Source organism: Cladophialophora immunda (assembly GCF_000835495.1).
Source record: "Cladophialophora immunda strain CBS 83496 unplaced genomic scaffold supercont1.6, whole genome shotgun sequence".
Lineage (NCBI taxonomy): Eukaryota > Fungi > Ascomycota > Eurotiomycetes > Chaetothyriales > Herpotrichiellaceae > Cladophialophora > Cladophialophora immunda.
The window spans coordinates 911,152-930,028 of record NW_015622546.1 but is presented as its reverse complement, the minus strand read 5'-3'; the positions used below and the strand labels follow the sequence as shown (position 1 = coordinate 930,028).

The window sequence follows — 18,877 nt, the reverse complement described above, 5'->3', positions numbered from 1 at the left end:
GCTGCTGGGTGGATGGCTGCTGGGTGGATGGCTGCTGGGTGGATGGCTGCTGGGTGGATGGCTGCTGGGTGGATGGCTGCTGGGTGGATGGCTGCTGGGTGGATTGGCTGCCGGGTGCCAAGACATAACGACATCGCCATGTCGTTGTGGCCCGTGCACGCCAAGAGCACGCCAAGACACTCGTAATGGCTCACCTGGGGACCATAGGGCAGCATCACCCTACACCGGAAGCGGGGTGAGCCGCGCGCTGTTTTTACTCATCTTGGCGGCCCTTTTCCAGTTGCGGGAGAATTCCTAAACTCGCGACTCTTAACATGCAACGAAAGTCCCCGGCAATTCTCTTCCTCAATCAATCCGCCTTGCTCGTGGCATTTCATGCACGACATATATGTTAGCACGTGCGACCAACCGGGTCCATATCTGCCTGCGATGCCAGAGAAATCTTGCCAGGGCCAGCCTCAATTTACCGGGAGCCGCAGAGTCCGGCCATAGTCGTATCCTACGACGATGGCAGAGTGTAGCGACACACCAGCTACCACACGAAGAAGTCGGCGAAGATCATGAGGACACTAAACCCTCCCCTGAAAGCGAAGTAGAACCTCAATCAACAACGCCGTCCCGGTCCAACTTCCGACGTCTGAATTTTCGAAAATGGAAGCCCAAACCCACCGCGCAACTTGGGGTCAACTCCCTTGGCAAACCCGCAGAGGTGTTGCTCCTGCCTACGAGAGATCGGCGAATACCACTGGTTCCCAAGGATGAGGGAAAGGAAAAAATGCTGGGCAGTACATTGCAAGAGTCCATCAACTCGGAGAACGTCCCGCTGAGTGGACAGAAGCTGGCAGAGAACATCGAGCAAGTTCGCTCTTTGGTGGGCAAGATGCGCGGGCAGCTGGAAAAACATGAGTGGACAACCCTGAAGAGGCATCTGCACAGCGGATTTCAAAAACAGCAGTTAAAAAAGTACATTCGCCTGCGCAAAGGCAACCTCTCTTTCCCCGAGGAACTTGAGAAATACAACAAAAGGGATATCGTCAAATATTTGGTTGAAGAAGTCTGGGGCTTCACAACGCCAGTGCAAGACGAGTCTGCTGCTTCCACCAGCAAATCGACGAAGCTGGTCTTGACCCTGCACGAGCTGGTCAAGTTCGACCACCTCCTCATGCACCCCAGTCAGCCGTTGAAGAGAATCGCCGAGGAGCTGGATGTTCAGATCGATGTTTATCCGACTCAATCCAAGATCAGAACGATAGGATCCAAAACTAATGCTCAGCAAGCACTGCAAAGAATTTCTCGCTACGCAAAAAATCTGGGCCAGATTGTGATACAACTGAGAGGCACCCACCGTGCCATATACCAAGATCCCGCTATGAGGGAGCATTTGAATGCGTACCTCAAGTCGATCCAACGGAAATACCAAGGATTAAGTATTGGCATGGACGCACAATGCATTAGAATTGTCCACTATGGCAACCACCGTGGTGCTGAGCAGGCCCGCCGCGAGATCCTGCTTTCTGTGCCAAGAGACAGCGCTTCAGACAAGTCACTCATTTGGCCGCGAATGGACATATCGGCAACGACTCATCAGCCTTTCCCCACTCCGCCTGAATTCCCTGCGCTGTTGCACCATTCTCAGTGGCTGAAGCTAGTGTCTACGTCCCCGAGTTCGCAGGAAGCCAGTGCCAGTACTCGTAAAGATGCGGCCCTGGCGCCGCTTCTGCAAGGTCTCCGGGATGCATTTGACCTAGCCACTAGAACTCGCAATGCGGATCATCGGCAAGAACTTTACTATGATGTGGCTGCCAAATTTGGGCAAGCTTTGATGCAAGAGCTTCCAGAAGCTGCCAAGAGTGATGTTGATAAGCTAGTCTCTGTCGAAGCAGAGGAGCAGCGGCAATCGGCAAGCGTCTACCTTTCGCCTGGTGACAGCCCTGGAAAGCTTGAGGCCGACAAAGACAATACATCAACAGAGAACCAAGCAGGAGTCGAAACCAAGTTCCCAGAGACCCAGAAGGATATGCCGAATGCCGGAAATGACAGAACTTCTTCTGCCGCTATACCGAAAGCCCGGGGGTCAAATAGCGAAAGTCTGACGGAGGCAGAAACGGAGCGACCAACACTTGCGTATGGGGCTCGGATGAAACATTTCGTGGGAGGCGGACCGTTTCTGGCACAGCACTTCGCTCACATGGAGCCGTGGACTGATCAATCTTCAGACCCCTCGACGGATTTAGACAAACGCACTCGTGCCATACTGCGCCTCGAACTCTCACCTGTCCAAACCTCGAAAGATTTGCCGACTTTCGAAATGTTTGTCACCGCCACCGAATCTGTTGGGGGACAACGACCTCGACTCAAAGTCGTTCGGGTATCGGCCATACACCAAGAAAAACGTTTTACGGTGCTGTGCCCACACTCTCACATGGACGTGCAATTGACGCAGCAGCTCAAGCAAGACCTCGTCTACCCTGGATCTTCTGAGACTGAGATCGTGCAACTCTTGGTGAATGCCCTGCGTGTCTATATCGGCAATGCGCAAGGCCATGGTTCTTCGGATTGGGTGTTTCCGCCATTTGTTACTCTGCAGGTACATCCCGGTCTGCGAGAGGGGCAGAAAAGCACCCAGCATGCCATTGGCCAAGATGAACGGCTGGGGACTCACGGTGGTGCGGAGACAGAAGGCAAGAAGAGCCCTGTGGCGATGATCGAGAAGAAACAGGAATACATTCTCCGATCAGTGGATGTCGTCGACGTTGATTCGCGGCTCTTCTCGGTTGAGTCGACCTCCAAAATCCCCAAGACCAAGTCTAACCCCAGATCAATTTCTAAGCACACGTCCAAGTCAACAGCAAAGCTTTGTTTGGACCACATTACATATACCGGTGCAGCTGTTACCAGACAAGAGCTTCGCCTTGCGGACCGGCCACTGATGTGCTCTCCCACGTTAGCAACGCCGGACATGCCCATGTTTTTGAATGCAGCGTTGGACTTGGCGAAACGATTGGGCAACGACCCTGTGAAGACCCCTCCCGCCAAGATGACTCTCTGAGCACGATTGAAGGTCGGCTAGTGGGGAGGAAAAGACGTGGGGGACCGAGAAACAGTTGTATCGACACCGAATAGACCATTCGAAGGAAGGGGAAGGTGGAAGCCAAAGGCAGAAGCCCGATCCTGGCGCAACAGACAAGCAAGAATCTTCAAGGCTTCGACGAGGAATTTGCGAATCACCGAGGAACATAAAAGGAGGTTGGGTTCCCCCGTGGTCATGTTTGGTGCATTGCATGAATGATACCCACGGACATTGGCGTTATGTGCTGTCCTCATCGCAGTCTAGTCCCACGAAGGCTTCGGGTTGGGGTTGGGGTTGTAGTCATATGCTTGTTCTACTACGTCTGTACACTAGAATAGAACCACTTGTTCATCCATCATGGTGAGACAGGAAGATATACTCTGTGCTCTGCACCTATCTGGAGTCTGATAGATGCTGTCTACCTACCTAGGCACCTTAAGTACATCCGTCTTGGCAGGCCTGGGGTCTCCTCGCCAGAATTCCAGTGGCAAGGTCCGGCTTCCCTGCCTTGTAGCCCGTCATCTGACTAGACGTGGAGGGGTCTACGATCAATGGGAGCGCATCGCATGTCAACCGGTCCCACGGGGAGGAAGGAAGGAGGACGTCTGCAAGACTGCAAGGAGGATATATTGCATCCAGGAGGGGGGGGGGCACATGTTGAAAAGATCTGAGTTTGCATATATATACCGTGGCTTCGTCGTTGGCTGGACGGAAAGGTTATCTTCGCTGGGTGGACTGTGCTCCGTCCATGCATACAAGGAGCAAAGAGCAAAGAGCAAATGGACTATGAGACCACTGTCTTCCGCATACAAAAAGGGGGTAGAGATATAGAGGAAACGAAGCAGAATCCGCTCAATCCACCCACCCACCCACACAGAAACATAGACACATCAAAAATACTCATGCGCGCTGGGTTTCAATGCATCGGCTGATCCACCACACCGACCCCCATCGGCCTAGCAAGAGGAAAAAAGGGCCTTGGTTCCCTCCACCCTCCAAACCTCAATGCGTCCTCAGGTACTCGGTGACGGCGGAGGCGATGGACGGCCTGCGCGACACGTCGGGCGTGGTGACGACGGAGCCGCGGCGCTGGGCCAGCGCGTCCTCGGCACGGCCGTGGTTCGCCAGCACGTTAGTCACCGAGGGCACGAAGGACGGGCGGCGCGGCGGCCGGCCCTGGGCGTCGACCGAGTACCGCGCGGCGAGCTGGTTCTGGTCGTGCTCGTCGAACTCGTCGACCTGGGTCGTCTTGAACTGGCGGGCGGGGATGTTCTTGGCGAAGAGGATGTCGAGCTCGTGGAATGTGCGGTCCTGGAAAGTCCGGGTCGGTTAGTTTTGCGGAAGGAATATACAACGGACATTGCGATTCTCTTTGAGGAGTGCAAGGAGAAAAGAAAGGGAAGATGAAAACGCACCTTCGTCTCCGGGAGGCGGAAGAATGCCCAGATGAACACGAGCCAGGCACACCCACCCCACACGAAGCCCGTGTAGCCCTGGAGGTTCCAGGCCTTGGGATTCATGAAGAAATTCTCGAGCGTGCCGCCGATGACGCCGGTGATGTTGGACACGTTTCGCGCGAGGCACACGGTCTTCTGCCTCAGCCTGGTCGACCCGATCTCGGCCGGCAGGGCCCATCCTAGCTGGCCCGCGCTGAGCTGGAAGGTCACGGTCCAGACCAAGGTCAGGACAGCCTGGGTCCAAGCGACGGACTGACGATCGGTCCACGGGTTGAGAATGCCAATCAGGCACAATTCAATGGCCATGGCGAACATTCCCCACACATAGACGGTGCGGCGGCCAAAGTATCTAAAGGGTGGGCGCGTTAGAGACCAGCGGTTGGGAGGAGTTGGGGGAGAAATGAATTGACCTACGGCATGAGCAAGAACCAGTTGGCAAAGCAAGCCAATAGTGCAAGGCCGTTAGCTCCAACGCCCAAAGAGTAAGCCGCCTTTGTGTCCAAGCCGACTTGTTGAAAGACTGCTCGAGTGTTAGTGCCAAAGAACCCCATCCGCAGACAGAAACAAAACTTACAGTATGTTGAAGCATAGGCAAAGCAGAGACCACACACGAGCTGACCACCAAAGACCACACAGGCGATCTCTGTCCGTCGCCTTTCAAAGCCTCGGAAACAGTCGAAATACGAGGTGCCAACGGCAAGTTGCTCCTCCAAGTTGTTCGTGTAGACAATGGTCGCGAGAGTCCTCTTGGGATCTAGCCCCGGACCAGGAGCCTGCAGTCTGCGAATCGACTTCTCCGCCTCTTCGAGCCTGTTGTGACGAACGAGGTGATACGGCGACTCGGGAGCGAACCAGATCAAGGGGATGAGGAACGCCGGCCAGATCCATTGGATCGCGAAAGGGATCCGGTATCCCCACTGGTCGCTTCTGCTGACCAGTCCGCGCAGGACGCCGCCGGAGATGAACTGGCCGATGATGAAACACATGTTCACATACGAGGTGAAGAAGACGCGGAGCTGCAACGGGAGCACCTCCGACGCGTATGCCGGTGCGGTAGTGGCGAACTGAAAATGCGCATCAGTATCTGAATAGCCTCATAAATAGGACATTGATTGCTTACGATTCCCCATTCGAACCCCAGCAGGATCTCACCCACCAGGAGAACTTCTTTGCTGGGCGCGAAGAAAACGATGAAGAGGAAGCAGGTCATGACACAGAGGGTCCAGAGAAGGACTTTGCGAGGACCGAACGCCGTAACCAGCCACCCGTTGATGATCGTGCCCAGAATGGAACCGCAGCCTGTGGTGGCCGTTAACAAGATATCTTGGAGCGCATCTTTTCTCTCAGAAACTCACCAGAGCCTTGACCGAGACCAGACTGCCAACCAGCAGTCAGCGAATACCCCGTGGGTGTCTGTTTCGAGATGCCGACCCAGTCGCCATATTTTTTCTGGAAGGATGCTATATGACTCGTCAGTCGATGAGATAAGTCGGAGTGTGGACACCTAATGCCACTCACGGTATGCATAGAAGTTGCCCAGAAGGTTTGTATCGTATCCCTATTTCGGTCAGATTGGCTGAGCGAGGGAGCTTTCTCCGTGCTGCAACATACCTCCATGATGACACAGGTTGAGATGACCAAGCTCCAAAGAATGGCTTTCTTGTAGATCTTGATAGCCTCGGGGATTGTCATGTCCTTTTCGTCTTTGGCGACGTCCTGAGCCGCAACACTCAGTTTCTTGTCTCCCCACTGCTCCTCTCTCCATTTGCGATCGAAGTTGCCGTTGGGCTCGTCGAGGTGGATAACATCCTGGCCCTTTTCTTCTGACATTTTGATAGCAGAGCGAGTGTCTTTGGGACAGGATTGTGCTTGATCTTTGACTGGATTGTTGCGACCATCACAGTGTGCACAAGACGCCGGGGCAGCTGGTAGTTATAGTTGCCTTTCCCTCCTCAGTCGCAATAGTCCTTCCTCAGCATCTATCGCTGGATCAGGCTCATTTCCGCGAATAGCGACTGTGTCCGCCATAGTGCGTGCTGTCGTGAGTGTCAGCTGGTCCCGGTTAGCAAGAGCTGGGAGAACAGAACAACGTGAGGTCACACACAATGCCGATGGTGGCGGCGGACAATGGCGGGATTGGAATCGTATGATTTGCTGATGCTTGCTGGCAGCATGGAGGAAGCAGCGCAGTACGGGGCGTGGCAGGTCCGATCCATCGTCAGTGAAGCCAATAACCAAGGGCTGATCAAGCCTCAGTCTAGAACGTGTCGACCGAGAGGATGGAGTCGAGAAGTGGCCAGGGAGCCCAAGCGATGCGGGGGAAAATGCGGGAGAAATTGCAGCTGAAACCTCGAGAGACCAAGGAATTTTAGCCTGATCTGCTTTCGGCCCGACTCCAGCAGCTCAACTCAGTGGAACGCAGAATTTATTTTCCGCCAGGGGGTCGGGAATGGATGGAGAACACCTGATTGTATTTCCCTGCTGTGGGACGGAATATGTGCGTGTAGATCTTGATGAGTCCAGATAGATTGTAATTCAGACCAGAAGGCTCAATGTGCACTACTCCTTCCCTTCGACACCCTCCAGAGGCTCGATTCTCGACAACAGCCTCTCTTCGTCATCGCCTACTCCTCCAGAAGAGTTTGCGCCTCCAGCCTCGTCAGTATTTGTCAGTCGTTCGCGTTCGTCCACAATGTCCCATCCTGAACTTTCTCCGCCGGTTGGTGTATCAGTTCCCGCTTTCCTCGTAAGTTGCTGCATCTCGTTCTCGTCCAGGGTGTGCACATTGGTCGATTCAAACTCTCGTGCGTCGATCCTCTTTGCAAACAAGATGTCCAGCTCTTCGTACGTTCTGTCTTTCGTCTCCGGCAGCCTGTACCACGCCCACACCCACGTGAGAATGGCTGTTGTGCCCCAAAATAGCCCGGTATAGCCGCGCCAATTCAATGCCTGCGGGTTCATCATGTACGGTTGAACCACCCCTCCTATGAAACCGACAAGGTAATAAGCGTTGCGCGCGAGACATATGGTCTTGGTCCGAAGTCGAGTGGAAGAGACTTCTCCAGGAATAGACCAGCCCAATTGCCCCACTGAGAGTTGGAAGACTATGGTCCAGACGAGGGTTAACAAGGCCTGCGTGAAGGCGATGAAAACATGCGAGGTCCAGACATTCAAGACGCCAATGACATAAAGGATGAGAGCCATGACCAGCATCGAAGTGGTGTAAATTCTTCGCCGCCCAAAGTAGGGCATGACGAGGAACCAGTTCGCCAAAGTCGCGAGGAGCGCCAACCCCGTTCCGAAGAGACTAAGCGTGTACGTTGTTTCAGCACTGAGGCCGACCTGTTCGTAGAAATATGTCGCATTGTACCCGAAGGAGAGCCCGGAGAAGTTTTGACCCGCAAAACACATGCACGCGATCTCGGTGCGTCGGAGTTCGAATCCACGGAAGCAGTCAACGTAGGACGTGCCGATTTGCAACGATTGTTCCAGGTTATTTGTGTGGATGATATCCGCGAGCGTGTCTTTGGGATCAATCTTCGCTGAGCGGGACTGAAGGCGTCGGAGTGATTTCTCGGCATCCTCGAGACGCCCTTTTCGGACGAGATACCAGGGTGATTCCGGCGCAAACGACAACAGAGGAATGAGGAAAGCTGGCCATATCCACTGGAAACCGAAAGGGATGCGGAATCCCCATTCATCGTCCCTTTCCAGAAAGATCCTCAACACGATCGCACATATTATCTGTCCGATGATGAAGCTCATGTTGGTGAAACTCGACAGGTAAGCCCGGAGTGCCATGGGGAGCACTTCACTCGAGTAAGATGGCGCGACCGTGGCAAAGATCCCCCAGGGAAAACCACATAGGAATTGCCCGATCATAAGGACCACTATATTGGGGGCAAAGAAAGTCATGAAGATGAGACAAGAGAGGACGCATAGGGCACCAATGAGCACTCGTTTCTGGCCAAGTCGGTCGACAAGATAGCCGTTCAAGACTGTGCCCAGGACAGCTCCAACGCCTGAGGCCGTCCCAATCTATGGGTTCGTGATTAGCCACCACCACAACCTCAAGTTCGAAGAATGATCGGGGCGCACAGTAAGGAAAGGCTACGACTTACCGCAGCCATCCAAGTCGCACTGAGCTGATACCCGGACTTTGTCTGCTCGGTAACCCCAACGAATTCGCCATCTGTAAGAAGCTATCAGCATCGGGTAGCTCTCGAGACCGAATAAACAGAGAGGTGAGACGCACATTTTCGTTGAAAGGTAGGATAGGCATAAAAATTGGGTACCAGAATGCTGTCAAAACCCTCCATGATGACACAAGTGCTGACTGCCAGCGACCAGAACACGGCCATCGGGTAGGCTTTGATGGCTTCTCGTACGGTTAAGTTGTGCTCAAGACGAGAATGATTCGAGGCAGCTTGACCAAGCCTTCTATTCTCTTCTCCATCTCCGTCGCCATGCCACTCATGGCGCAAGGGTAACTGTCTGGCACTCCCATGTTGCGAGAAGTCGCGTACTTGGATACTCTGTCCGGCAACTCCTGTGTTGGCTAATAGCGGGCGGTCACCCGAATGGTCGTCGTCCTCAAGACTTGTCCTCGACGGAGTGCTGGGTACGGAGTCATGGTCTGGATATTTCAGTCAGGTACATTCCAGCGTTGCAGAATTCCTCTTCAGCTCGGAGTCTTTACCGTCCATTGTAGCCGGCAGGGCATTCTCACCGCTGGTAAGAGCAGCGTGTCCTTCGTTGGCTTGGGTGAGAGCGAAGCGGTAGGAGCCGCGTATGCACCTTATTGTCGCGTGAGGGTATTGGTGCGTGTGACTGGAACGGAGCTGGTCCAATGAACGAAAGAAGGAGGACGGAACCCACGGGTCAATACCCCAGATCTGTGTGGGTCATAGACGCGCCATTGGAGAACGAGGTGGTGGTGGTTTGTGCTTTCAGGGGCTGGTGGCTGATCGGGATAGGGTTCAAACACAGCCAGAGATCCAATTGCTTCTCAATGCACCAGTAGGACGTGGCGAGAGATTCTGTCCAGTGAGCAGGGGCATGCAAGCTCGGGGAAACAGATGGACTCTGGCGTTGTAGTGATGGGAAATGACGGGAGAAACGCATGCGGTGCAGGAAGACGGCGAAGCGAGTTGCGCGGAGTTGGCGGGAAAAGGGGGCGGGCGGGATTAACTGCACGTGGTTGGCTCAAGTCTCGGCAAGTTTGTTAGCGGCGGAATTGGCAAACGACAAGGAAGAGTGTGTCCCTCACTCTGCCTGCATTGCCTGCGCCCCCAGAGACACCGTCGACACGCACCACCACCGCCTACCGGTCGATCTACCACATGGCAGCGCTATAACACACACAAATACCGATGTCCCATTGCTCATTCGTTCGCTTTTTGGCTCGGTCCTTTTCGCATGGTAGTAAGCCGCCTCTTGTGCGACCGCCGTGACGAGACTTCTCCACTCATGACTCCTATTGTAGTAGTCATTTCCCAGCTACAACGACTCCTCTAATCCGCATAGGCACAGCAGTATGATGAGCTGTCCGCCGGGACCGGACACGTACCGCTGATCTGCGGACCTTCGCCAGAGTCGAAGCTCCGATCCATTGTTCGGTTCTCCTTGTATAAAATGGCGATTTTGGCGTTCCCCGAGCCATCTCAACTGCCTATTGTTTGTTTTATCGCTCCCTCACCACGTGAAAGATGTTGCTTCTATTCGCTCACAGTCTCTTGGCTACTTCAGTGTATGCAGTCAACAATGGTCTGGCTAGAACGCCCCAGATGGGGTGGAATAACTGGAATTCCTTGGGTTGTGATGTCTCCCAGTCGCTGTTGCTCGAGACTTCTAAGGTGCTGCTGGACAGCGGCCTGAAGGACGTGGGCTATCAATATGTCGTCCTTGATGATTGCTGGTCGGATGGCCGCGACGCAGGTGGCTATCTTCAACATGATTCGAAAAAATTCCCTAACGGCATGAAATGGGTTGCCAATGAACTCCACGATATGGGTCTTCTGTTTGGCATGTATTCGAGTGCTGGAGAGATGACCTGCGCCAGATACGAGGGCTCGCTTGACAACGAGGAGAAAGATGCAGAGATCTGGGCTTCGTGGGATGTCGACTACCTGAAATACGACAATTGTTACCATCGCGGCCGATTCGGCTACCCTGAAATCTCCTTCAACCGTTACAACAGGATGGCGAAAGCTCTCAATGCTACAGGTCGACCGATCCTTTACTCGTTGTGTTCCTGGGGAGAGGACTACGTTCACACTTGGGGAATGTCCATTGCCAACTCCTGGCGGATATCCGGCGATATCTATGACCACTTCAATCGCCCAGATGCCCTATGTGCGTGCGATGATCCTCGAGATCCCCACTGTGTCGCACCAGGCACTCACTGCTCGGTCATGAACATCATCAACAAGGTTGCACCCTACGTCGATCGTGGCCAGTTTGGCGGCTGGAACGATTTGGATATGTTGGAAGTGGGACAGGGTGGCATGACGGACGAAGAATACAAAGTATGGTGAAGTCGATCCTGCTTCATCCACCACGTGCTAATGTTTAATGCATAGGTACACTTTTCGATGTGGGCTGCTCTGAAATCCCCGCTGCTGATCGGCGCCGACATTCGCCAATTGTCGCCCCAAACCCTGTCCGTTCTGAATAACCCCGCCGTCATTGCGGTCAGTCAAGATCCGCTCGGTAGATCGGTGGCTCAGATTTTCCGGGACCAGCAGGTCAAGAAGGACAAGTACGGGCAAGGAGAGGTTCAGATCTGGAGTGGCCCTCTGTGGCTGCACGACCAAGTCGTCATCTTCCTCAATGCTGCGGACGAGGATCTTGAAATGACAACAACCCTGATTGACATCTTCCTGCACGAAGGACCCGAAGGATCGGCGCCACAGACCATGGAGGAATTCGACATTTACGACCTGTGGGCTGACCGCATGGATGACTCTACAGCCGAGCAAATTCTCAACGGAAAGGCGCAATACAAAAGCTCATGGTATAACTCGACTCGGACGCCGTACAAGGAGGGTCTGGCCAAGTCCGACCCTCGGCTCCTGGGTAAGCGAGTGGGCAGCATTGGCCCAAAGCACGACGTTCTGCGAGCTCATGTACCACGACACGGTATTCGCATGTTCAGACTGCGGAACCTGAGCGGCGGCTCTCCGAGATATGCAATGACGAAGAGTGAGCTTTGATTTTGTTTGATAATGGGGCGAGTTTCATCAATGGAATGTGCAGGTGGAGGCCATAGAGACAGCACGCTGTCCTCAAGTATAGGATGGCTTCAAGACAAGGAACAGGCGTTTCTATAGAGACGAGATAGATGAGGCTTAATGGGCGAGTCCAGCCACTCCTCTCATCATTCTCCCTCCCAATTTCCAGCAATTCTTCGATTTCTTTTCATCCTGGAAGAGAAATCGCCCAGCAGAACGTCTTGTATGCCTCGTATTTCCCCGCCTCCACCATTTTGTTCGTCCTTCTGTGCATCCAGCCCGCAACCCCGCATTTCTCTCAGCCACATCGTTGATACAGCTCCTGATTGTTGCTGGGCTGCTTCCAGATCTATTTGTGCAGAAATGTCCCGACCTCCTCCATTCCTGTAGCATGTTTGCTAGATCAGCGCCAGACCCCGGCCCTTGAGCCAACGAGTCTCTTTACACTTCGACACAAGAAAGACCATCAAACCCCGAGACATCTCACCAGACCATGCGGCCTCCCACTGCCTGTGTCGTGTGCCGGTGAGTGTAGCCAATCCTCATTCCTTCATTTTCAAAGCCTTACTGTCTGCTAGAACCCGTCGTCGTAAATGCGAAGTTACTGCTGCTGGTGCGCCATGTGCCTACTGCACCTCCCGCAAGCTCAGCTGTTCGTTTGCGCCGTTCCCCCCGACCGACACCGCGTGGCCCAACCAGTCGCCAACGACTACCCCCGAGACCGTTACATCTGGTCTGACTCGGTGCCAGAGCATCACGACGGATCTACCATCGCAGCCTCTATGCATCGACCTTGTGGAACTGTATTTCCGCTACATACACGATACCTTCCACTCGCTCTTCCATCCGCCCAGCGTGATGGAAGACGTCATCAACGGCACCATCCCGAGGGTCCTCCTGTTTGCCATGATCAGTCTCTCAGCAAGGTTTTCGGACGATCCCTTCTTCGCGGGGATTGACCCAAGAATCCGGGGTCGGCCTTACGCACAGGAAGCTGAGCATCTCCTCAACATGCGAGAAGTCTCCTTGACGACGTTACAGGCGGCCGTCCTTCTCGGCGCCTACGTTATTACAGAAGGGGAAGCAGCAGCCGAGGCTGTCTTCTACAGCGTGGCCTGTCGGAATGCGCTGCTACTCGACCTTCCCAATATGGCCGTGACGTCGCGGGTCGAGCAGGAAGTCAATCGGCGAGCGTGGTGGACTCTCTGTATGATTGACGTCTGGTCATCTCGAGGGGTCCGGATCCCGCGAATGCTGACGCCCAGGAGCGACGTCCCCCATCCGATGGAAGAGACCGTGTTCCACCGCCTGCGGCCCGATGGCGTTGACGTTCCAAGCCCATCCAACCTGCAGGAGTCGAGCGCCTCGCTGCTGACGCAGATGATCAAGCTGAACGCGATCCTGTTCGAGATCAGCACCGTCAACGAACTGGCGGCGTCCACTTCCCACCTCGACCTCCGCCACCAGGAAGCCGTCGACGCGCTCACCGCCAAGCTGGAAGGTTGGTACAACAACCTACCCATTGGGCTGCAGGACACACACGCCAACCTGTCGCGCTATGCCACCATGGGGCTCGGCCCCATGTTCGTGGCGGTCTACCTGGGCTACTACCACTACGGGCAGTTGCTGTACTACCCGTACCTGCACGAGGACTCGTATGACGACACCATCCACGCGCGATACTACGCCGACAAGTGCAAGGGCCACTCGATCGGGCTCTGCGAGATCCTGTACCGGGCATACTCCACCCCGGGCTGCGAGGTGTACTACACCATGGTCGGCCACGTGCTGGTTATTTCGTCGACGGTCCAACTCCACATCCTGCTCTTCAGCACCGACGAGGTCCAGATCCGGACCGCGCGGTCGCGCCTGGAGCGGAACTTTGAGATCTTGACTCGCCTGCAGACGTTCTGGCCCACCTTGGACGTGTGCTTCACCCGCTTCCGCGAGTTCCACAAAGCGTGCCAGAAATACAAGGAGACGTCCTTCCGCATGGACAAATGGATGCTGCAATTCCTGTTTGAGTTTGCGAAACCCGTGGGCGAAAAGGATCCAGACGACCTCGCGGAACTGAGGCCGTGGTCCATGCAGGATTTGGGATTCACACCTCCTTCCTGAACCCGCAAAGACAAACTCGAGTCAAAATCTGATATTGACGGCTATGTGGTCTATAACGTCAACAGGCTATAGCTCTCGGCTATACCGCGCTATATGCATCTTCAAAGACATGTGGCCACATGTAGGGCGTCATCCTCATCCAAGAAGTCTGACACAACTCCAGTGCATCGCAAATTGCGCTTACAGACTTGCCTTTCCGCTTGTCTCATATGGGAAGATAAAGCTGATCAACCCGGCAACGATATACAAACTCGCCGAGACGAAGATGGGTGTGTTTGTGTAGCCAACATAAGTTGCGATGATGGGTGCCATGAGACCACAGATACGGTTGAAAGCTGCCGCCAAACCGCAGCCCGTTCCTCGATGAACACTGGGAATGACTTCCGGGGTGTAACAGTACAGAGCTCCCCACATGCTGCATTCCAAGTCAGCGGACAAACTTGAGATACCGGGAACCCAAAGGGATACTCACATGTACGACACAAAGCTGGTTATGCAGTTGAACGCAAGGATTGAGGCTTGCGTCCTCGCCGCTGTAAAGGCAAACTGGAAGACGGAAGTCAAGATCAGCGAGATCCCGAGCGTGCCTCTTCTGCCAATATATGGCAGTCCGATAAACCACCCTGCCATCAGAGTACCAGGAATCGAGCATGCGATGATGATGAAGTTGTTGCGGTACGTGATGCCGATGCTATTCGAGCCGCTCTGTGCACCATGCAACGCCAGATCTGCGTCATTGTCAGCAACCCACCCAAGTTATTTCGATATACACATCCTTATACGTACATTCTGGGAGAAAGTTTGCATAGAGAGGAGAAGCTAATCCTATCATGCCCCATACCAATATGATTAGCGAGGTGCTATAGGCAACCTTCTTGGTCGAGAATAGGGCTCGAATGTGTTTGAAGCCACCGGGTCGGAACTGTGCCACGGTGCGTTCCCAGGAGGTTGGTCGCTTGACAGCTGCAGGGTGTCCGACATTCGCATAGTCTCTCTCGACTTGCAGCAGGTCCTCCACAGTCAGGGGCTGCGTGGTACCGTTGTATTTGGCAACGTCGTTGAGCACGTCGATGGCCTCCTGATACCGTCCTTGACCGATCAGATATCGTGGGCTTTCACGGAGTTTGAAGAAGACGAATCGAGCGAAGAAGGCAGCCAGGGTGATACCACCCATGGTGTACATCAAGTATCTCCATCCCATGTTGTCCTTCTTGTGGCACTGGCCGACTGGAGTATCGGCGCTGCACGAGAAGTTGGGGAGAAAGCCCCAGGCGGCTCCTGCTGGGATAGCTTGACCAATGGACCACCAGACGGCCAGAATCTCGAGGAGGTACTGGTGAGTACCAGGAAGGAATTCGAGGAAGACGGCAGAGTCGACGGGCACTGCGAAATCAGTAGAAGCTCTTCAGATCAAGTCCTGGCGACCTACAGTTTCCTCCAACACCAAAGCCGCAAAAGGAGACCAGAACAGCACAAGACACGAAGCTGTTGGCAGCTCCCGCCGCGGTGCCGAATACTCCAGCAAACAGCAAGGTCAGATTGAATGCGAGTCGTCTTCCAATCAAATCACCTGCCATGGTCAGCGCATTCATCAAGTTCGGGCTGGGATATCTCACATCCAAGTCCCCAGAAAGTTGCTCCAACAACCAATCCAGCGATCAAAGCGAGAGACAAGAACGCCGAATGCTTTGGAGTGAATTCAACGGCCACCTGGGCAAGGGCGTCTGAGACGGTAGTTTGCCAGAGCTGGGGCGATCAGCTTGTGCTGTATTGGAGCAGTGTCTCGAAAACTCACTTGATCGCAAAGCCAACCATATCCACAAAGGACGAACAGGGCCCATTGGTACTGAAAATGTCAACTCGCTTCTTCCTCGTGGGGTGTCCTCTTGGTATTACCTTGCCCATGCCAATGGTCTGGACTGCATGGTTTACGAGTCGAGCTTGATGCTCAAACACCGGGTCAAGACCGTCCACATGCAGCGACTTGAGCTCTCGGATGGAGCCTCGAAGGGAGCCCACTTCTGCTGCCTCCTCCGAGACTGGACTCGCGGTCCCGACATTTGTCTCTTTGTCCATACCCATGGTGTCTCCTGTTTTTCAACGAAACCGAAGTCTTGAAGCTGGGAGAAGTCAGAGGCGTGGACGGCGGAAACAAGCCATTCTTTTGTATTAAAGTCCTGGTTCAATGTCCCCCATATTTGACTTTCGGTACTATCATATCTGCCTTGATAGGCCCACGGGATCTAGCCACGGCTCCATATCCAGCATTGTGATAAACATGGGGGGAACGTGGATAGTGTGGGCTTTTGGCATAGAACCGCAGGAACCAGCCATCCGGTTGCCCGCTGACGGCCAAGGCTGTATATCCTCATTGGCGAGACACCAAGGTCTCTCTATGATAGGGAAACGGCCGGCTAATGGAGGGACTATCGCGGGCAAGAAGACGCGGCAAGGAGCTTATCTCGCGGCTGCAGTGAGACTCTGACAACTCGAACTGAGCTTAGCGCAGGAACCGTTGAAGGAGGAGATGCCCGCCAGATCGATTTGCGCTTCGCCGTCAGCTTGCCCGTCCATATGGGAATGTTTCTCTGTCCACCACTCCATACGGGCAGCAGCTCGTAAAGCTAAACCTGACCTATCTTCCGGCAACGAAGCTCCCCGTCACGATGGCTATACCTCCAGGATCCTGGAGTTTGCGGGAGAGACGACGGCCGCGCCATGTTTATAAAATCGAGGTAAGTTAGAGCCAAACTCACGAGTCGCAGCACAGCAAGCATCCAACCACTTGCCCATTATGGCCGCCGAAACCAGCGTTCTTCCCTTGCCCACCGTCGACCATGCGTTCGTCAAGGTCGAGCCTCTTGTCTGCAGTCTCCCGGCTCCCGTTCGCTTCGATCCTGCCAAACATCTGTGCTTTGAGCCTCCAAAGAGCATCATTACTTTGAAGGAGCTGCTTCTGTCGGAAAAAGATGCCATCTCGCCTGTCGCCATTACGGAGCCGTTCCCGCTGTTCACCCTCGAAGGGGTCAAGCAGATGCGGGCGGACCTCTTCCGCAAGGAGGTTGTGAACAAGCATGGCAACAGGACAAAGAAGAATTGCTACAAGATGAGGGGGTACTCGCAAGACACGCCGTTTGTCGATGCCGCATGGCGCAGCAAAGAAGTCATCAAGGCTTGCTCCGAAGCCGCGGGGGTGGATCTCGATGTGGTCTTCGACTACGAAATCGCCCATATCAATGTCCAAGTAGACGCCCTGGAGGACGGCATGCCGCTAGATGCCGCGCTGCCTCCTGCAATGCCTCCCAACCAGGCACCTTCAACTCCCCTTCCAGCCATTGACCAATCCGAGGAGCTTTCGTCAGTTGGCCGATGGCACACAGACTCGTACCCTTGGGTCTGTGTGTGTATGCTGTCTGACCCATCCAATATGATTGGGGGCGAAACTGGCCTCAGAAAAGGGGACGGTTCCATTGCCAAGATCAGAGGGCCGCAAGTTGGCTGGGCTGTGATGATGCAGGGAGGCTGTATCGAGCACATCGCGTTGAGAGCCATCGGCACGGGCGAGCGTGTTACCATGGTGACTTCGTTCCGCCCGCGGGACCCGAGTCTCAAGGACGTCAGCAATCTCGGCAACGTCAAGAAAAGCAGTCGTCACGACCAACTTTTCAAGCAGTGGTCGACCTACCGTCTTGATGTCCTCGAGAAGCGTGCCCGGCTACTGAGAGAACGCATTGAGAATGGCAACTTATCTGGCGAGGAGATTGCCCAAATGGTCGCTCGATGGAACGAAGAACAGATTCCGTACATGAACCACACTGCAGTTGAGATGGTGGGCCCTGGAAATGAAGGCTCGCAAGAATGAAGCAGCGAATTCGACAAGATATTAGCTGATGCGCCAGCATAGATTGTGGTCTAGCTAATGGACTGTTTGGACGCCTTGAGCAGTGCCGAAGCCGCCTCTGCTAAGATCCCTGCATCCCCTCCTGGTAACATGATGAAGCTGAATCCCATATCCACCAGGCGTGGAACTGCGGCCTGTGACCCGAGAATGCCAATTGGCTTTGCCCACTTTTTGCCCACCTGAAGCACCTTTTGCAAGGCTGCGATGTATTCCGGTTCATCGCCCGTGGCGCCCTCGAAGCCCAGCGAGTGTCTCAAATCCACAGGCCCGATGAAGATCCCACCCACGCCGTCCGTGCCTATGATGCCCTCGGCGTTTTCCACCGCCTCCTTCGATTCGATCATGGGTAAGATGACAACCTCGGGCGCCCGTTTTCGCTTGTAGTCGGCCACGTCTGGCGGCGCGGGGATCTCAGCGAAAGGGGTTCGAAAGGGGCCGTAGCTCCTCTGCCCGGCTGGAGGATACAGCGCTCGTTTGATGACCCCGTCCACTTCCTGCTTGGTGTTGACCATGGGCACGATGATGCCGCTGGCGCCACTGTCCAGTGCCCATTTGATCCATTCGACGCCGTGGGAGGGAATCCGGACGATGGGCGCACAGCTTCCCTCCGAGGCCGCGACGGTGGAATGCACCATGGCGGTGATTTCCTGCGCGGAGAGCGGCGAGTGTTCCATGTCGATCATCAGCCAGTCGAAGCCGCACTGTGCCAGGATCTGGGCGCTGTACGGGTCATTGAAGCTGACAAAGGTTCCAACGAGGCACGGGTTTGCTTGGAGGAGGGAACGAAACGAAGGCATCCTGAGACCGTGCAATGCTTCCTCCTTGCCGGTCCTGCGTAGAAGTGTCCTGGACGAGGACTGTCTGTGGTTATATAGCGTTTGGCCTTACCTGACAGACCCAGCATCTGTTCCTAGAAGGCGGTGGAGTTGCGCCGTGACAGATGGAGTCTGTCAGGGCCGTCTCCTTGGGCAGCACTGCGATGGCGAGCTCTCCATAGCCTCTTATCGACGCTTCCTACGGGCAACATGCGTGGGAAAGAGGGCCCGGAGATGCGCGATGGCAACATCAAAACTCACGAGGCCGACAACGAAGGCCTCAG

General features: G+C 54.6%; 6 protein-coding genes across 6 annotated transcripts; 3 read left to right on the top strand and 3 right to left on the bottom strand.

Moving 5' to 3' along the window:
* Positions 1-325: 325 nt before the first annotated feature.
* Positions 326-3,694, top strand: PV07_09923 (uncharacterized protein). The gene has a single exon (XM_016397220.1). The coding sequence runs from the start codon at positions 389-391 to the stop codon at positions 3,047-3,049; it is 2,661 nt and encodes an 886-aa protein (XP_016244411.1). The 5' UTR covers positions 326-388; the 3' UTR covers positions 3,050-3,694.
* A 42-nt stretch (positions 3,695-3,736) lies between these two features.
* PV07_09922 (uncharacterized protein) lies at positions 3,737-6,662 on the bottom strand. Its single transcript, XM_016397219.1, has 9 exons — positions 6,632-6,662; positions 6,139-6,579; positions 6,046-6,085; positions 5,883-5,987; positions 5,648-5,826; positions 5,102-5,591; positions 4,942-5,047; positions 4,486-4,876; positions 3,737-4,381 (listed from the first exon to the last, which is right to left on the bottom strand). Exons 2-9 carry the CDS (start codon positions 6,355-6,357, stop codon positions 4,073-4,075), a joined length of 1,839 nt encoding a protein of 612 aa, XP_016244410.1. The 5' UTR covers positions 6,358-6,579; positions 6,632-6,662; the 3' UTR covers positions 3,737-4,072.
* A 328-nt stretch (positions 6,663-6,990) lies between these two features.
* PV07_09921 (uncharacterized protein) lies at positions 6,991-9,631 on the bottom strand. The gene is made up of 4 exons (XM_016397218.1): positions 9,227-9,631; positions 8,783-9,163; positions 8,649-8,719; positions 6,991-8,565 (listed from the first exon to the last, which is right to left on the bottom strand). The coding sequence occupies exons 1-4, from the start codon at positions 9,231-9,233 to the stop codon at positions 7,087-7,089; spliced, it is 1,938 nt and encodes a 645-aa protein (XP_016244409.1). The 5' UTR covers positions 9,234-9,631; the 3' UTR covers positions 6,991-7,086.
* Positions 9,632-10,042: 411 nt separating this feature from the next.
* On the top strand, positions 10,043-11,893 carry PV07_09920 (uncharacterized protein). The gene is made up of 2 exons (XM_016397217.1): positions 10,043-11,054; positions 11,109-11,893. Exons 1-2 carry the CDS (start codon positions 10,236-10,238, stop codon positions 11,739-11,741), a joined length of 1,452 nt encoding a protein of 483 aa, XP_016244408.1. The 5' UTR covers positions 10,043-10,235; the 3' UTR covers positions 11,742-11,893.
* Positions 11,894-14,034: 2,141 nt separating this feature from the next.
* PV07_09919 (uncharacterized protein) lies at positions 14,035-15,959 on the bottom strand (the record flags this gene model as incomplete). The annotated part of the gene is made up of 7 exons (XM_016397216.1): positions 14,035-14,292; positions 14,350-14,605; positions 14,664-15,260; positions 15,307-15,447; positions 15,494-15,623; positions 15,673-15,723; positions 15,774-15,959. 7 exons carry the CDS (start codon positions 15,957-15,959, stop codon positions 14,058-14,060), a joined length of 1,596 nt encoding a protein of 531 aa, XP_016244407.1. The 3' UTR covers positions 14,035-14,057.
* A 627-nt stretch (positions 15,960-16,586) lies between these two features.
* On the top strand, positions 16,587-17,739 carry PV07_09918 (uncharacterized protein; the record flags this gene model as incomplete). The annotated part of the gene is made up of 1 exon (XM_016397215.1): positions 16,587-17,739. Exon 1 carries the CDS (start codon positions 16,672-16,674, stop codon positions 17,737-17,739), a length of 1,068 nt encoding a protein of 355 aa, XP_016244406.1. The 5' UTR covers positions 16,587-16,671.
* Between the last annotated feature and the right edge of the window lie 1,138 nt (positions 17,740-18,877).

Bases quoted from the DNA above. Each gene is read 5' to 3' on its own strand.
- PV07_09923 (XM_016397220.1), top strand. From the start codon at position 389: ATGTTAGCACGTGCGACCAACCGGGTCCATATCTGCCTGCGATGCCAG.
- PV07_09920 (XM_016397217.1), top strand. From the start codon at position 10,236: ATGTTGCTTCTATTCGCTCACAGTCTCTTGGCTACTTCAGTGTATGCA. The intron at 11,055-11,108 runs GTATGGTGAAGT...TTTAATGCATAG, and splicing joins TGACGGACGAAGAATACAAA to GTACACTTTTCGATGTGGGC.
- PV07_09922 (XM_016397219.1), bottom strand. From the start codon at position 6,357: ATGTCAGAAGAAAAGGGCCAGGATGTTATCCACCTCGACGAGCCCAAC. The intron at 4,877-4,941 runs GTAGGTCAATTC...CCCACCCTTTAG, and splicing joins AACTGGTTCTTGCTCATGCC to ATACTTTGGCCGCCGCACCG. The intron at 4,382-4,485 runs GTGCGTTTTCAT...CGGACTTTCCAG, and splicing joins TCCGCCTCCCGGAGACGAAG to GACCGCACATTCCACGAGCT.
- PV07_09921 (XM_016397218.1), bottom strand. The intron at 8,720-8,782 runs GTGCGTCTCACC...AGCTTCTTACAG, and splicing joins TCCTACCTTTCAACGAAAAT to ATGGCGAATTCGTTGGGGTT. The intron at 8,566-8,648 runs GTAAGTCGTAGC...ACGAACCCATAG, and splicing joins GTGCGACTTGGATGGCTGCG to ATTGGGACGGCCTCAGGCGT.